Below are 16,793 nucleotides of genomic sequence, written 5' to 3'. Positions count from 1 at the left end.
CAATGTCACAAGTCGGTTTGTTGGATCCATAGTCGGCAGAGGTGGTTCTGTAGAGCGGATTCTGGGGTTTCACGAATGGAGTCGGGGAATGTGGCGACGTCATGATTTTTTCCATGCAGGAAAAGACAGGGTTTCCAGGATTCGCACAGGGAGAACACTTTCCATCCGCTGTCTTTCGAGTGTTTGCAGAAATGGGATCATCACCTCTCATTTCCTTTTTCCCCTCAACTTTTGGAGCAACGGACTGCGTGTGACCATCACTTGTGCTTCTGCATTCGGAGGTTAAATTGATCTCACGACATATCGAATCCTTAGAATCGAGTGACAAAGCACGAGAAGGGTTGAAATCATCACGTAACTCAGTAAAACAGCGGTTATCACAGATGTCAGCGGGATCGGCACATAGTGAGTTTCTAATGAGGGATGCATTCACGTTATCACACACAGAACTTCTGGAGCCCGGCTTTGGAGCGATAGATGTCGTGTTCGCATCGCAGCCCGCGCACTTAACTTTAAGATCGGGACTGAACAGTGAGCGTGTGTCTTCAGGCTCTGGAGCGAAAGACCCGGCGTCTCTGAGCCGAGCCGGGGTTGAAGGGAGTGGGTCAGCACCAGAGCTGGCAACGCAGGCTTCACCCTGCGGTTCTTCAAACTGGACTCTGCGGGCAGACAGCGGGACACGGTAGTCAGCCATGGTGCCCCTCACCCCCGGATCACCCGGTGGGCTCTCTTGGCCCTTCTTCAACCAGGCTCACCCCGGCTCCACTTAGGCCTCGGCCCCGGTTCTCAGCCCACCCCCGACTGCAGACCCTCTTTGCCCCGCTCTTGCTCGTCTCTCCTTGGTTTGTTATGGTAGCGGTGCCTTGGTAACCGTGCCTGATTGGTTAGTTTGTAAGTGATGTGTCCCAATGCGGGCGCAGCTGGCGTGGGTCCCGATGCATTCTGGGGAATGTAGTCCATGATCGGTAGGCACGGGACCCATTTCGAGAATAGGGACTACAGGTCCCACAATGCCGCGCGGCTCCGCGCACGCCCTCGTGGGCTTGTATTTACGCTTCGCTTCGCGGCGTCATCGACCGTCAGTCAAAACATCATAAGGGCCCGGGTGGATGGTGCTTTCAGAGCGGTGGCCATCTCCGGCTGGTGGTAGGCAGGTGAGGCCGGCTCTACCCCTGCGCCATCAGTGGTGGGACGGGGCTGCGAGGTCGCCGCAGAGCGGGTGAAAGCTGGGCCGGGGAGAACAGGGCAGGACGGGTGGGGTGGGGTGGGGTGAGGGTCGGTAGGGAGCGGTGGGGAGGACCGAGCGAGGAAGCCCAGGGGCGGCGGGTGTGGGGGGGCCTGTTGGCGGTCGGCGCATCGTTCCCGTCTGTCTTCGACATGTGCGTGGCTTCTGTCCTTTCCCCGCACTCCTCCGAGCCCCAGGGAAGGGTGTTTCCTCTCGTCCGCCTTGTGTCTCGGTAAAGCTCGCCGCGTTTGCCTGCCGACGTGAGGAGGTGATAGGCAGTGGCGGCGATTTCTAAGCCACCGCACTCTCTGTTGACAGAGCGTTTGGCTTTCAACCAGGAACGGGCTTTCGTTGCGCAGATTGAAATAGGACAAATGTTGATGTATCCAAGGGGTAGGGGGATACTGGCAGAAATCAGGGAATATTAGCAGTATATAACTATACCCGGAGTGTTCCTCTAAGCTGTAGCCCCTGTGACAGAGCAAGCTATTTATAAATAGTAGGCATCTTGTTTTAAATGTAAAGTACACATAGGAACAATTACCGTATTTCATCACAAACATAAGGCTCTTTATTTCTCTCCGTAGATGTTGCTTGACTTGCTGAATTCCTCTTGCACGGCATTTCATCATCCTTAAAGCTCGGGTTATTAGAACTAAGCTGCTCAAGTAGTCTTTCTGTAATCTACGGCTCTGCAGCTGGTGAAACTCTTTGGTCAACTCTTCTATTGTTAACTCGGTAGTTATATTTTCCGTAGTAGCACAACTGAAATTAATAATTAATAGTGTCAAAGGTTAACTGTGGGAAAACACTCCATGGTGGTGAAGTATTACCTCACTATTTTGGATTTTTTTAAACTTAGATTATGAAGCCTGGCAGTTCTTCCATTTTCATTGCCTTCAATGCTGCCCACAGATCAGATTATTTATCCAGAATAATATATAGGAGATGCGTGAGGAACTCAGCAGGTCATGTAGCACCAATGAAAAAAGAGTAAACAGTCGACTTTTCGGGTCAGACCCTTCTTCAGGACTGAAACGGTGTGGTGGGGGGGGGTGGCATGCCAGAATAAGGTGGTGGGAGGAGGGGAAGGAATGCAGGTGAAGTCAGTTGGGTGCGGGGGAGTTGAAGTGAGAAGCTAAGAGGTGACAGATGGAAAAGTTAAAGGGCTGAAGAAGGAGGAATCTTAAGAGGCAAGAGGACCAGGAGAGAAAGGGAAAGAGGAGGGGTTTGGGATGGGGTGGGGGTGGTGGTGACAGACAGGTGAAGTGAAGAGGTAAGGGAGAAGCCAGAGTGGAGAAATGAAGAGGAAATTATTCATATTATTTATCCATATTTGGTTTTCTTTTAAACCTATTGTGGACATTTCAATGTTCAAACTAATTAGGTTGATTTAACTGCATGTTTGCAAAGTCCTCATTTTACACCTGCAAGGTGAGAATAAGTTAACAATGCTTAGTTGTTGAGTGTGTATATATTCAGGACTAAGACCAGTAGATGTTTGGAAACAAGGAAGTGGATTGTGAGGATCAGGCAAAAAAAAATTGGATGAAGTGGGTCATGATTTTGTTTATTCTGTCATCTCCACACATATTGCAACATTATAGACATGTTATGGTTTTACTCTAGCTGTCAAAGCCAATATTGCTTTGTTTACTAATGTTCCCTTTTAGAACAAAGAACAGTACAGCATTGGACAGGCCATTCAGCCCATGGTGTTATGCAGATCTCAAAGTCAATTTATATTAAACATCCTCTTCCTGTGTATCATCCATATCCCTCCATTCCCTTCAATTTCAACAGTAAGAATGTTTTCTTAGGTTATTTTTGGCTAATATATTTCTCACTTCATAAAATACAGGGATTAAGGATATAAATGTGTCTGGTTCTTTGATTCAAATACTTTTGTTTTCTGCATACTGTTTTTATTTAAAAAGCAAGGATTATCATTGGTGGAAATTGGCTTTAAAATAGGGTTTGTAACCAGTGAAAAACCAGAAGAATGCTGATTGCTTCATGGATGGGTAAAATGAAGCCATTTAAAACAGGAAATGAAACTAACATTTAAAAAGTTGTCTTAACTTCTGCTTAAAATGTTGACTACTTTGCACTTTCATTAATACCAATTTATTTAGAGATACAGCAGTTACAGGTCTTTCCGGCCTAACAAGCCAGCCCTTATTTTAACTTGTTTTTTTGTATTTGATTTTATTCCATTTTTCCACTTTTTGTGTCATCTTACCTTTTGTAAGTGTGAATACAGGTCTTTTTTTTGAGTCCCAATAAATTAGAAAAGTTAAGCATTTTTCAAATGGAAATATTTTGAATTGGAGAAAATACACATATGGCAAATGCTGTGTAGTAAGCACAATTTATTGAATGGAGTGTAATTTCTCTGCCTTTCCCATTGTTGTTGTTGTCGTCTTTGTCTTTCCCATCAGATTGCCTTGACTCATAAAGTCAAATTTTAACCAGCATGTATTTTCACTGAGCTTTGACTCATTTTCCAAGCATAATTCAACAATTATTTCCTTAGGTTTATAAGGCAAAGCAGCTATTTTTTCACTATTTCTATAATGTACATTCCAATTTTGTCATCAGGAAAATAATTTGTGACTGCATATCACAACAATGTGGCAAATAAATATTTTAATAAATTGTGTAAATGCATTTTGAACATTCGTTGCATTCTTCTGTCATGTACAAACGTACATTGTGACTTAAGACTTTTTCAGGTAGCTACCATATATTGCGTTACATTTGGCTAGCAGTGGTTCAAAGTAGATGGATTCCAAAGTATAAAGTGATGGCTTTCAAATGTCAACTATTAAAATGCTATTCATTTTTAGTTTAAGTGTTGTAGATTGAACTAGGGTAATAGCGAACTGACAAGGACACATTTATCAAGATGAAAGCTCTTGGGATCTTTCTGCAATAATGACATGAAGAGCAAAATTATGGGTTAACTAAACTGAGAAGCAGTGTTCAAGAAATTAGACCTGTATACAATTTAATAGGGCCTCTGAGTCTGTTCTGTTGAAGCTACGTAGGGTAAGACAATAGATAAATGTGCTTGCTATTAGCTCCTGCTACTTAAAGCACAGTTCAGGACAGATCTGTTTTGTCACTAAACCCTCTGGTTAGCTGTATATTCATGGTGTCTGGGATTTGTACTCTTAAGGGTTTTGGAACAGACACTAGTATTGAATATTCTATTCATTACAATGTGCTACAATTGTAAATGTGTAATTTTGCATATTTACTTGACTATATTCCAAATGTTAAAGTAGGTGATTATAATTGTAGTTATGTATTATCTTTGTGTTGATGAAGTGTCTGGAGAGTGCGATTCTGTTGGACAGTCTCTCTGAAGGTTTGCTGCGTGTGAGTAAAGATTTGTATTTCCCTGTTACAGTTTCCGTGACACTCAGTTTTAGTTCAGTCACAACAGCTCCATTTTCATTTTAAACTAGCATTGTTTGTGCAGCTGTTTGTGAAGAACAGATAAGAGGCAGCTTGTGAGGATGGGGCATGTGGTTGCTAGAATAAAAACAACCTGCTTTTGGAGTATGATCTATAATTAAACTAGATTCCTTTACTGGAATTTAAGTAATTTAAATGTATAAATAAGACGGTTTTAACCAGGGTTGTTTTAGCTTCATTTTTGCACTTGTACTCAGTGGCTACTTTTATTATTTAAATTCATCATTTATTTCATTGTAGAACTTAAGATGTTTTAAGTGGTTAGAACCAAAGATACAGCAAGAGTAGGCAGGATGGTAGTTAAAGCAGAGGAATGCTCCTGTAAGATGTGGGATTGCAGGGTACCTAACGGTCTCTCTGATGACTACATCTGCAGGAAGTACAGTACATTGTATTCAGCTCTGGAATGACAAGATACTGGAGATGGATATCAGGGAGGCTGAAAACCTCATAGATGAGACTTACTGAGGCAGGCTTCTGATAGTAGGTGGGTGACCACCAGGAGAAGTAAAGGGAGTAAGCAGTTAGTGCAGGATTACCCTTTGACCATCCCCCTCATCAACGGGGAATGTCCTATTAGAGCATAGTGGCAGTAACCAGGCCAGTGGCTCTGTTGCTGGCTCTGAGGGTAAAGTCGGGGGGGGGGGGGGGGCATGAAAAAGACATGATGGTGTGTTGCCTCGTAAGTGCTGCAAGATATTCTCAGGTGCAAGAGTGAGTAGCCAGAGGTCTTGGTACACACTGGCACCAATGACATGGGTAGAAAGGGGGAAGAGCTCCTGCTCTCTGAGTATAGGGAGTTTGCGAAGAGGCTCGGAAGAGCAGGACCTACAAGGATTACTCCTAATGCCGTGGGCTAGTCAGGGCAGGAATAGATTGATAATACTGATGAAGGAGTGGCATAGGAAATGGCGCAAGGGTTTTAGAATTCTGGATCATTGGGATCTCTTCTGGGGAAAATACAAAGTACGACCTGTACAAAAAGGATGGGCTACACCTGAATCCAAGGGCGACCAATATCTTTCCAGCAGGTTTGCTAGAGCTGTTGGAGAGGGTTTTAATAAATCTGGCAGGGGATGGGAACTAGAGTGATAGTGCTGAAGATGGGGGCAATTGGTGTACAAATAGATGCAGTGTGTAGTGAGACTGTGAAGAAGGACCTGCAGATGATAGGGCAAAATTGAAATTAGTGGGATGAAGTGAAGTGTAACATGGGGCCAAAATCAAAACGAGTGAAAAATACAGGACAGAAGGTGTTATATTTAAATGTGTACAGTACACGGAATAGGTAGATGATCTGGTAGCGCAGTTAGAGATTGGCAGGTATGATGTGGGCATCACTGAATCATGGCTGAAAGAAGATCATATTTGGGAGCTTAACATCGAAGTATACGTATTGTATCGAAAGGAGGCAGGTAGGCATCGGCGTGGGGTTGCTCTGATTGCTTTTATGCATCGAGTTGCAGCTACATGATTGGCTGATTAGATAGTTGCATTAATGAGCAGGTAAACCTATAAAATGACCATTGAGTGTATTTGAGAGTTAGCTACACGTTGACAAAATCACCATTTTAGAGGTCCCAGGATTAGTGAAAGTCAGTATAAACATAAATGATAGTCATACCACTGAGCTCTGGGTTGTATGATTGTTTGCTCAAAGCTATTTGCCACAAGTTAAATTTTGATCTCAAAAGTCATAGCACACATACAAGTCCTTTGGCTCTTCTCGCCCTTGTGACCGTGATGCCCATCTGTGCTAATTCAATTTGCCTGCTTCGGGCTGGAATTGCATACTTTCCTGTCCAAGTACCTTTCCAAATGTCTTTTAAATGTTGCAGTGGTATCTGCCACCATTTCCTCCTTTTGCAGCTCATTCCAAAAACTTACCCCTTTGATCTCCTTTAAATTTCTCCTTTGTCAAACCAGAGGGGGAAGGGGAGATTCTGATTTATAAACCTGCATAAGTCACTCTTCAGCTTCTGGTGTTCGGGTGAGAGTAGACTCAGCCTTTCCAATTTCACATTTTAACTCCAGTCAACATACTGATGTATCTCTTCTGCACTCTCTCACTTGTTACCACATCCTTCCTGTAATGTGGCGACAAGATGGCATACAGTGTACAACTGCAGCATAACTCCTGTTTCCAGTGCTTTTAATTGATCTGTTATTAATACTGAATTATCTGTTTTACAGTTACCTGAGTTTGAAGATGTCGGAAAATTCCAGCGATAGTGAATCATCCTGTGGTTGGACCATAATTAATCATGAAGTAAACATTTTATTCTTTTTTGTTCCTTTAACTTTATAAATAATACTAAAGCGTGTCAATTTGTAGACTTGAATTTTTTTAATCAGAAGGTGCATGGATATAAAAAGCACATAGTTCCCTTGTATACTGGTAATCGGATCATGATTTTGGTCTTTACTAAATAGACATATATAAGACCATAAGATATAGGAGCAGAGTTAGTCATTTGGCCAATTGAGTTTTTTCCATCTTTTCATCATGGCTGATCCACTTTCCCTCTCAGCCCCAATCTCCTGCCTTCTCCCTATGTCCCTTCATGCATTGACTAAGCAAGAAAACTTCGACCTCTGCCTAGAATATACAAAGGTTTGGCCTCCACAGCCATCTGTGGCAACGAGTTCAACAGATTCGCCACTCTCTGGCTAAAGAAATTCCTTCTCATCTTTGCTGTAAAAATGCATCCTTTTATTCTGAGGTTGTGTCCTCTGGTCTGGCATATAATAGAACTATTTTCAGACTGTCTTTTCTAGTTGCACACCTTTTCATCATTGAATGAGTGCTGATATTTAATTGTCTAAACTTAATTGATATTGAGAAGGAGATTACCTGCTTGGAACTCTGCAGTCAGTGTGAAAAAAGTAGCCCCACAGTGGTGGTAGATATGGATTTTAGAGGTTCTGACTGACAGTAATCAAAGAATGGCAATATTCACAAGATAAGATGGTGTGGATCATGGTGGTTATTGTTCATATCCATATCCTAGGTGATAGCTTATACTTTGTACATCTTCCGCTGTTAATGTGTAGATTGTTGAGGTTATGAACATTTGACATGAGGTGCCATTACGGTGACCAGGATTTTGTTGAACTTCTTAAGTGTTGTTAGAGATGCAGTTATCCAGGTTAGTTGAGAATATTTTGCATACTTTTATTCTGTCTTGTGAATTATGGAAAGACTGGAGAAGATGATGCAATCATTGCACAACATACAGTCTCAGATATAACTTAGGAAAGCCCTCCTTCAGTCACTCTTGCCTCACTTTTGAATTTGAATACCTTGTCCGTGTTTGGAGCCAAGTGGTTGCTTCTGTCATAACAAGTAGATCTGGCATATATTTACATAAATTGGACTGATGAAATTCTGCCCAATGTCACTTTCAACATACCTCATCACAATATTGCTGTAGATGTGATGCTAAAAATTGTTTGGGTTAACTCTCTTAAAATATAAATTCTTTGAAATAAGAATAAGAAATATGAAATAAGAATTAATGCTAGCCTGTGTGAATTTTAAGGTGAGCATTCATCTATAAATGCCTGTTAGATTGAAAAGGAAAGTTAGAGATGATTGTCAGTTGAATTGTCTGTTTGATGATCTTTATTTATGACTAACAAGACAAGCTATTCTGAAAATCAGAATTACCGTTGCTGGAAAGCTTATTACTGCTTTGCATCTGCAGTCACTGTTTTGCATTCCACGTTAAAGTTTGAAATGGTTGCTGTTGAGTAGGTTTTGTATTGTGAGTGAAAGGTCCATTCAAGAATTGCATGGCTTTCAATCCAGCATTGTCATTGTGTGCTGTTAACATACAATACTTGTAAAGTATCCTTAGTGTAAATATGAAGTGTCTGAAAGTTTTCTAACAGGAGGGGTTAGGCAAGTATTCTCAGTATTATTTCTACTGGGTATATAGGAATGAGTCACTTTGAATGTAGCTGATATTGGACAGGAGTTTGATCAGTTCAACATATCAAGGTGTAATCAGTTCTGAGCTATTCTATTTCAAAAATGTTTTGCAGCACAAGTCCTTACGGACACTAATTGGATTAGTGGTATGTAATGTTGAAGTCTGACCGATCAGTGCTATCCAACATAGCGTGAAGATGCCATTTTGTTCACAGCAGTTATGTTGTATACAATGATTAACTATAACCGTTGACGTGTGATTTTAATATTCATTATGTGGCAAATTGTTCTTGTTTCACTTGGCACATTGTCTTAAATTACTTGTAAGAAGTTGCGTGCATTTTGTTATGAGTAAAGATAAATTGTCTCAGTATTGATGGTGGGAAATGAGCATTGTTGAATTTTTTTCATTCTGTTGATAAGCCCATGTAGGATACAGAAGAAAAAAGATGCACTGGTCTCATTTACACCTTTTGGATAGCTCTCCACTGATCATGGCTTTAATCTGGTCTCTTTAAAAGCATTGTTTGAAAGATTATTAAAAATACTGTCTATAATAATTTTGTTTTTCTTGCCAAATCATTTAAAGGCATATCAGGAGTGTGTCAAAGTATCTAGCATACAGTGGGTAGTAAGGTGCAGCCTCCTAGCAGAAACCTAGACTTTGTGCAAGTCAATATGAGAACTAAGTTGCTGTTTTTAATCTAATTATGAAAGAAGGCTCAGAAAGGCATTGTTAATGTTTTGATGTGTTGTTCATATCGAATAAATGTTTTAAAATGCTACTTTGTGCTAAATTCTTAGTTAAATTCGAGTCTGAAGTTTATTGCTAGGCTGTTAGTACACGTATGGAGTGATGAGTATGAACGTAACACTTGGCCATATAATATGTATACTACTGAGTTAAAGAGGAAACTGCAGCATATTTATATAAAAATTAAAGTGATGCTTGTTAACTGCTGATCTCCTTTTGGTTAGGGATCTGATGTGGAGGTACTAAGTTCAGACAAAGGAGAGGCTGAATGTATTTCACAGACTTTAACAAATCAACAGGTCGATAAACCATTTGAATCACAAGGTAAGCAAAATAGTCAATTACCATTTGTGAGCTTATTCCTTTCATTTGTGGATGTTGTCTACATGGACATTAGGAAGGCCTTTAACAAAAGGGAGGATGGTCAGAAGGTTCAGTCACTGGGCATTCAGGATGAGGTAGTAAATTGAATTCAACATGACACTATTACAGGTCCTTCTGACTGAACCTTCTGGACGAGCCTGCCATGTGGGATCTTGTCAAAGGTCCATGCAAACAACATCCACTGCCTTCAACTTTCTTGGTAACGTTTAAAAAAAATTTTTTTTTTTATAAGATTGGTTATATGTGACTTACTAGGCATAAAGCCATGTTGACTATTCCTGATCAGGCACTGTCTATCCAAATGCTTATACATCCTGTCCCTTGGGTTGCCTCCCTATCACTTATCCACTACTGACATCAGGATCTCTAGCCTATAATTCCCCATCTTATTCTTAAACAACAGAAAAACAGTAGTTATCCTCCAATCCTCTGTCACCTCACTCGTGGCTAAAAATGTATTAAATGTCTCTGTAATTTCTGCACTACCCTCCCACAAGATCTAAGGGGACACTTTGTCAGGCCCTGGGGGGGTTTCATGTTTCTGGCTGTTGACTTCTCTGAAGGTCTATACTCGCCCAACATATTGATGCAATTATGAAGAAAGCATGCCAGTGATATATTTCATTAGGAGTTTGAGGAAAATTGTTATGTCACCAAAGACTCTAGCAAATTTCTACAGATGTTCTGTGGAGAACTTTCTAACTGGTTGCATCACCATCTGGTATGGAGAGATGACAGGATCCGAACAAGCTGCAGGTGTTTGCAAACTCACCTAGCTTCATCATGGGCACTAGCCTCTCCAGCATTGAGGACATCTTTAAAAAGTGATGCTTCTAAAAGGTGGTATCCATCATTAAGGGTCCCTGTCACATAGGATATGCTCTCTTCTTATTAGTACCATCAGAGAGGAGGTACTGGAACCTGAATACCCACATTTTAGGAACAGCTTCTTCCTTCTGCCATCAGATTTCCAAATGGACAATGAATCTATGAACACTACTTCAGTATTTTTGCTCTCTTTTTTGCACTGCTTATTTAATTTAATGTATATGTTACAATATTTTTTGTAAATAAAAATCAGGATTTTGGTGTTATTGCATGATTAATTTCTGTGCCTTGTGGATCTCAGGTATCAGATATTCTTGATGTCAGGTGGTCAGACGTTCCATTACTTCCCTTTCACTTTATTGGGATTTAGGAATGGATTTGAGAATCAGTGAGGTCCATCTGCAGCCTGTGGTGGAGGATCACCTGATCATTGCCAACAGCTTTGCTGTTTTTGTACTAAATTGCTCACATGTGTAAAATACATATGTAGCAAGTCAATTGTAGGAGGTAATGCTGATGGCCTTGGTGTCATTACTATATCAAAATTGAACCCAGTCAATTTGGTGCAGATAGTTTTCATGGATTTTCATTAAATTGAAAAGCTGTTTTGCATTTGCTGGCTTCTATATAGTTCTACAATACTCTATTTTTTCCCAGAAGAAATAAATATCATGGGATATGAAAGTTTACTGTTTCACTGACTTAACTATTCAATGCAATATAATTTCTTGTGCTTTTTAAACTTTTCAAATAGCTTGAAACATTTTAGTGTAATTTGTTTTGCAGCAAAGGGCACTGAGTGCACAGAGCCAAAAGTGGAAAATCTCGATGCTTCAGTTATATCTGAGGATAAAGAAACATTGTCCAAGGTGAGATCATCTTCAAATTTCCTTTTCTGAATTTGCATGCACGTGTTCAAGTAACAGTTTAATACTCTTTAAACAGTAAGGTTGTAATTGTTGTCAGTATGTAATGTATTGTCAAAACTCTTTGACTATGAAAAAAAAGTTCATGAATGGAATAAGATACACTTGAATTAGGATGGAAATTGTTGTGGATTTGGGTAATTGGGAATCTTCCACTTTTCTCCCTTGCACAAACTTTTAAAGTTTTTCTGTGCAGCTATGCAATCAGTGCAATGTGTTATTAAGGTATCTTCTTTGATGTTTTTATGTTGAAGTTGGCTTTCAAAATCAAAAGCATAATCAATACAAGTAGGTGTTGTTGCAACTTTTACGACCTGAACTGAAGGCTTATTTTTAGCTTGGTGTGTTTTTGAGCATAAGATATTGTTGGAATTCACCTTTCTATGCATCAAATTGAACTACATAAAATGGCAGCCACTGAATATAGTCTTGGAAATCCAGTCACTTGAATTGCAGGAGTCTATACATTTTCAATGTGATTAAGTTTAAGAGATGACTTTTTAACCAAAGGACAAGGGGATTAACTTGCAGAGGCTTCTCTGTTCATGTAAGATAATCTGTAGTTCTTCCAGTTCATATAGTAAACCTAGAATAAATGTTGAAATTGATAAGGTATCTGAAACAAATTTTTTAGGAGTGGTAATAGATAATAAATTAAGCTGGAAACCACATACAAATTATGCCAAAGCAAAAATGTCAATCTATTGCAATACTGTACAAAAGCGCAAGATTTCTTAAATTGGGAATCTTTGTATACATTATTCTGTTCACTTATAGTCCCATTCATGACTTACTGTGTAGAGTTATGGGGAAATACATACAAAACAAATACCAACTCAATTTTTCTACTCCAAAAGAAAGTTATACGAATTGTAAATAAGACAAGTTATTATGACCCAACCAATCCACTATTTATTCAACTAAACACTTTAAAATTCAGATATTTTGTAGATATTAAAATAATACAAATTATGTATGAAGTAAAAAATGGACAGTTACCACAAAGTATCCAAAGATTGTTTAAAGCGAAAGTCAACATGATTTGAGAGGAACATGTATATTTCAAAAACAAAGGATAAGAACAAATGTAAAAATCATTGTTTTTCAGTCAGAGAGGTGAATCTATGGAACAGTTGTAGTGAGAATTTAAAAACATGCGCCACACTTAACAAGTTAAAATTATTTTAAAAATAATTTAATGAACAAATATACAATACATTATTTAAAATGAATGGGAGTAATGTAAATGATATTTGGAAATGGATTTTGTGTTAAAAGATTATGAAATTTTTTGTTTTGATATGATGATTGGCGCCAGATCCGTTTTTGTATAAGAAAGAAGGGTAGGTGTAATAAGCTGTAGCTTTAGCCTACACCCTTTCGGTCTGTTTTAAAGATTTTTATTATTCAATTTTGTCTTATGAAATCTTATTTGAAAATGATGCTTTGAGGAGATGCGAAAGGATTTAGAAGGAGTGGATTGGGACAATTTGTTTTATGGGAAGGATGTAATAGAGAAATGGAGGTCATTTAAAGGTGAAATTTTGAGGGTACAGAATCTTTATGTTCCTGTTAGGTTGAAAGGAAAGGTTAAAAGTTTGAGAGAACCATGGTTTTCAAGGGATATTGGAAACTTGGTTCGGAAAAAGAGAGATCTACAATAAATGTAGGCAGCATGGAGTAAATGAGGTGCTCGAGGAGTATAAAGAATGTAAAAAGAATCTTAAGAAAGAAATTAGAAAAGCTAAAAGAAGATGTGAGGTTGCTTTGGCAAGTAAGGTGAAAATAAATCCAAAGGGTTTCTACAGTTACATTAATAGCAAAAGGATAGTGAGGGATAAAATTGGTCCCTTAGAGAATCAGAGTGGACAGCTTTGTGTGGAGCCAAAAGAGATGGGGGAGATTTTGAATAATTTCTTTTCACTAAGAAAAGAATATTCACTAAGGAGAAGGATATTGAATTGTGTAAGGTAAGGGAAACAAGTAGGGTAGTTATGGAAACTATGATGATTAAAGTACTAGAGCTTTTAAAGAATACAAAAGTGGAAAAGTCTCCGGGTCCTGACAGGATATTCCCTAGGACCTTGAGGGAAGTTGGTGTAGAAATAGCAAGGGCTCTGACAGAAATATTTTAAATGTCATTAGAAACGGGGATGATGCCTGAGGATTGGCGTATTGCTGATGTGGTTCCATTGTTTAAAAAGGTTTCTAAGCGTAAACCTAGCAATTATCGGCCTGTAAACTTGACGTCAGTGATGGGTAAATTAATGGAAAGTATTCTTAGGGATGGCATATAATTATCTGGATAGACAGGGTCTGATTAGGAGCAGTCAACATGGATTTGTGTGTGGAAGGTCATGTTTGACAAATCTTATTGAATTTTTGGAAGAGGTTACTAGGAAAGTTGACGAGGGTAAAGCAGTGGATGTTGTCTATGGACTTTAGTAAAGCCTTTGACAAGGTTCCACATGGAAAGTTAGTTAGGAAGGTTAAATTGTTATGTATTAATATTGAAGTAGTAAAATGGATTCAATGGTGACTGGACGGGAGATGCCAGAGAGTAGTGGTGGATAACTGTCAGGTTGATTTGCCAGTAACTAGTGGTGTGCCTCAGGGATCTGTACTGGGACCAATGTTGTTTATCATATACATTAATGATCTGGATGATGGGGTGGTAAATTGGATTAGTAAGTATGGAGATGATACTAAGATAGGTGGTGTGGTGGATAATGAAGTAGGTTTACAAAGCTTGCAGAAAGATATAGGCCAGTTAGAAGAGTGGGCTGAAAGATGGCCGATGGAGTTTAAGGCTGATGAGTGTGAGGTGCTACATTTTGGTAGGACAAATCAAAATAGGACTTATATGGTAAATGGTAGGGCATTTGATGAATGCAGCAGAACAGAGTGATCTAGGAATAATGGTGCATAGTTCCCTGAAGATGGAATCTCATGTGGATAGGGTGGTGAAGAAAGTTTTTGGTATGCTGGCCTTTATAAATCAGAGCATTGAGTATAGGAGTTGGGATGTAATGTTAACATTGTACAAAGCATTGGTGATGCCAAATTTGGAGTATTGTGTACAGTTCTAGTCACCGAATTATAGGAAAGATGTCAACAAATTCGAGAGAGTACAGAGGAGATTTCCTAGAATGTTACCTGGGTTTCAGCATCTAAGTTACAGGGAAACAAGTTAGGTCTTTATTCTTTGGAGTGTAGAAGGCTGAGGGGGGGACTTGATAGAGGTATTTAAAATTATGGGGATAGATAGAGTTGATGTGGGTAGGCTTTTTCCATTGAGAGTAGGGGAGATTCAAACGAGGACATGATTTGACAGTTAAGGGGCAAAAGTTTGGGGTAACACGAGGGGAAACTTCTTTACTCAGAGTGGTAGCTGTGTGGAAGGAGCTTCCAGTAAAAGTGGTAGAGGCAGGTTCGATTTTTGTCATTTAAAAAAAAAATTGGATAGGTATATGGACAGGAAAGGAATGGAGGGTTATGGGCTGAGTGCGGATTGGTGGGACTAGGTGAGAGTAAGCGTTTGGCATGGACTAGAAGGGCCGAGATGGCCTGTTTCCGTGCTGTAATTGTTATATGGTTATATATAGTTATGTTTGTATTGACCGAAATAAAATTTCATTCATTCATTCCAGTTCATAGAATTTCCATTACAAAATTCTATGCTCAGTGGCCACTTTGTTATCTGTATACCAGGTTAATACAAATATCTAATCAGCCAAGCATGTGGCAGCAACTTAATGCATAAAAGCATGCAAATGTGGTCAGGAGGTTCAGGTGTTGTTGTTCAGACCAAACATCAGAATGGGGAAGAAATGTGATCTAAGTGATGTTGACCTTGGAATGATTATTGCTGCCTGATGGATGGTTTGAATATCTCCTGGGATTTTCATCCTCAACAGTCTCTAGAGTTTACAGAGAGTTGTGTGGAAAAACAAAGAAAAATCCAGTGAATGGCAGCTCTGTAGGTGAAAACACCTTGTTAATGAGAGAGGTTAGAGAAGAATGGCCTACTCGTTCAAGCTGACAGCAAGGTGTCAGTAACTCAAATAACCAGACATTAATGGTGGGATACAGAAGAACGTCTCTGAATGCACAACACATTGAACTTTGAAGTGGATGGGCATGGCTGTAGAAGACTATGAATAAACACTCAGTGGCCATTTTATTAGGTACCTAGCCGCTGAGTGCATATTTATTACATGCCTTAGTTAATGCATTCAGATAATATTCTACACTTTTGGTCCTAGCTTTTCACCCAGATTGCTCAGTGAAATGTTTTCATGATGGAGTTATATTTATATATATATATATATATATATATATATATATATACTATATATCAGAGCCAGGTAAATTTTAAGGGTAGATAATAAAACCTTGTTGAAAGCCAAAATCTTTATATTAATCTATTTCAAACTTGTGTTGTATATTTTTATGAGAGGTAATTTGCCAGAAGCACGCATTTCAAATATGTGGGTGTAAGTTGCATGTTGTGAAGTTGGTTTACAACAATAAAATGTCACAAACTTACACTTATATTTACTTATTATTTAATCAGTCACCAAATGAAGAATTGGCTGATGACAATGCTGTTGTTGGTGCAACCAGCGATGATTCAGATATTGTAACTCTTGAGTCGCCACTGATGGAAGATCTTCAGACTAATCAAGAAGCAACTGAAGAAGCAGAAGCAGAAAGCATAAATGATGATGAAGTGAACTTGGGTTCGTCCTCCAGCAGCCAGTATACCTTTGCCCCACCCGAAACTGGTAAGAACAGGTTATTTAGAATAGAGCATGCTAGCAGTTTCTCTCTGCAGTAACTTACATCTGTGTTTGAGTATGTGGATTTTGCGATTTAATATCAACTCAAATATGTCAGCTATTGGAATGTTATCCCCATCTACTGAAATTGAAAGATAATTGCCTTATTATAATACAAGATGCTTGTTTTTCAGGCGAATGGTACTTCTGCTTGTGCACATTGAAGATTTTTATGTATTTAATAATTACTTTGCTGGATCTTTGATCAAAACTGAATCTAGGTTTAACAAATGTTTAATTCAAGATCATTTAATGTTATTTCCAGCATGCAAGTGTAAAGGAGAATAAAGTAATTGTGACTACGGATCCAATACAGCACGAAAACAAAATACTAAGATAAAGAACACAATAAATATAAATACGTAAGATAGCTTATGTACATTGTATCTACTTAAAGTCACACTAGGTACAGTAAGTC

The 16,793-nt window shown here is 39.1% G+C and overlaps 1 protein-coding gene across 5 annotated transcripts in view; it reads left to right on the top strand.

Annotated features, from left to right (window-relative positions):
• Positions 1 to 1,017: 1,017 nt before the first annotated feature.
• The window catches only part of ccpg1 (cell cycle progression 1), a 70,759-nt gene continuing 54,983 nt past the window's right edge, over positions 1,018 to 16,793 (top strand). For all 5 annotated transcript variants that reach the window (XM_073032834.1, XM_073032832.1, XM_073032833.1 and 2 more), the window contains exons 1-5: positions 1,018 to 1,154; positions 6,902 to 6,977; positions 9,621 to 9,720; positions 11,395 to 11,477; positions 16,111 to 16,321. In XM_073032834.1, coding sequence (XP_072888935.1) covers positions 6,918 to 6,977; positions 9,621 to 9,720; positions 11,395 to 11,477; positions 16,111 to 16,321 — 454 coding nt within the window. In that variant the 5' untranslated portion in view covers positions 1,018 to 1,154; positions 6,902 to 6,917. The remainder of the gene's footprint in view (positions 1,155 to 6,901; positions 6,978 to 9,620; positions 9,721 to 11,394; positions 11,478 to 16,110; positions 16,322 to 16,793) is intronic.

This window comes from Hemitrygon akajei, chromosome 30 (genome assembly GCF_048418815.1).
Source record: "Hemitrygon akajei chromosome 30, sHemAka1.3, whole genome shotgun sequence".
NCBI lineage: Eukaryota > Metazoa > Chordata > Chondrichthyes > Myliobatiformes > Dasyatidae > Hemitrygon > Hemitrygon akajei.
Note: the sequence above shows the minus strand (reverse complement) of the source record. Positions and strands in the feature narration are given on the sequence as shown.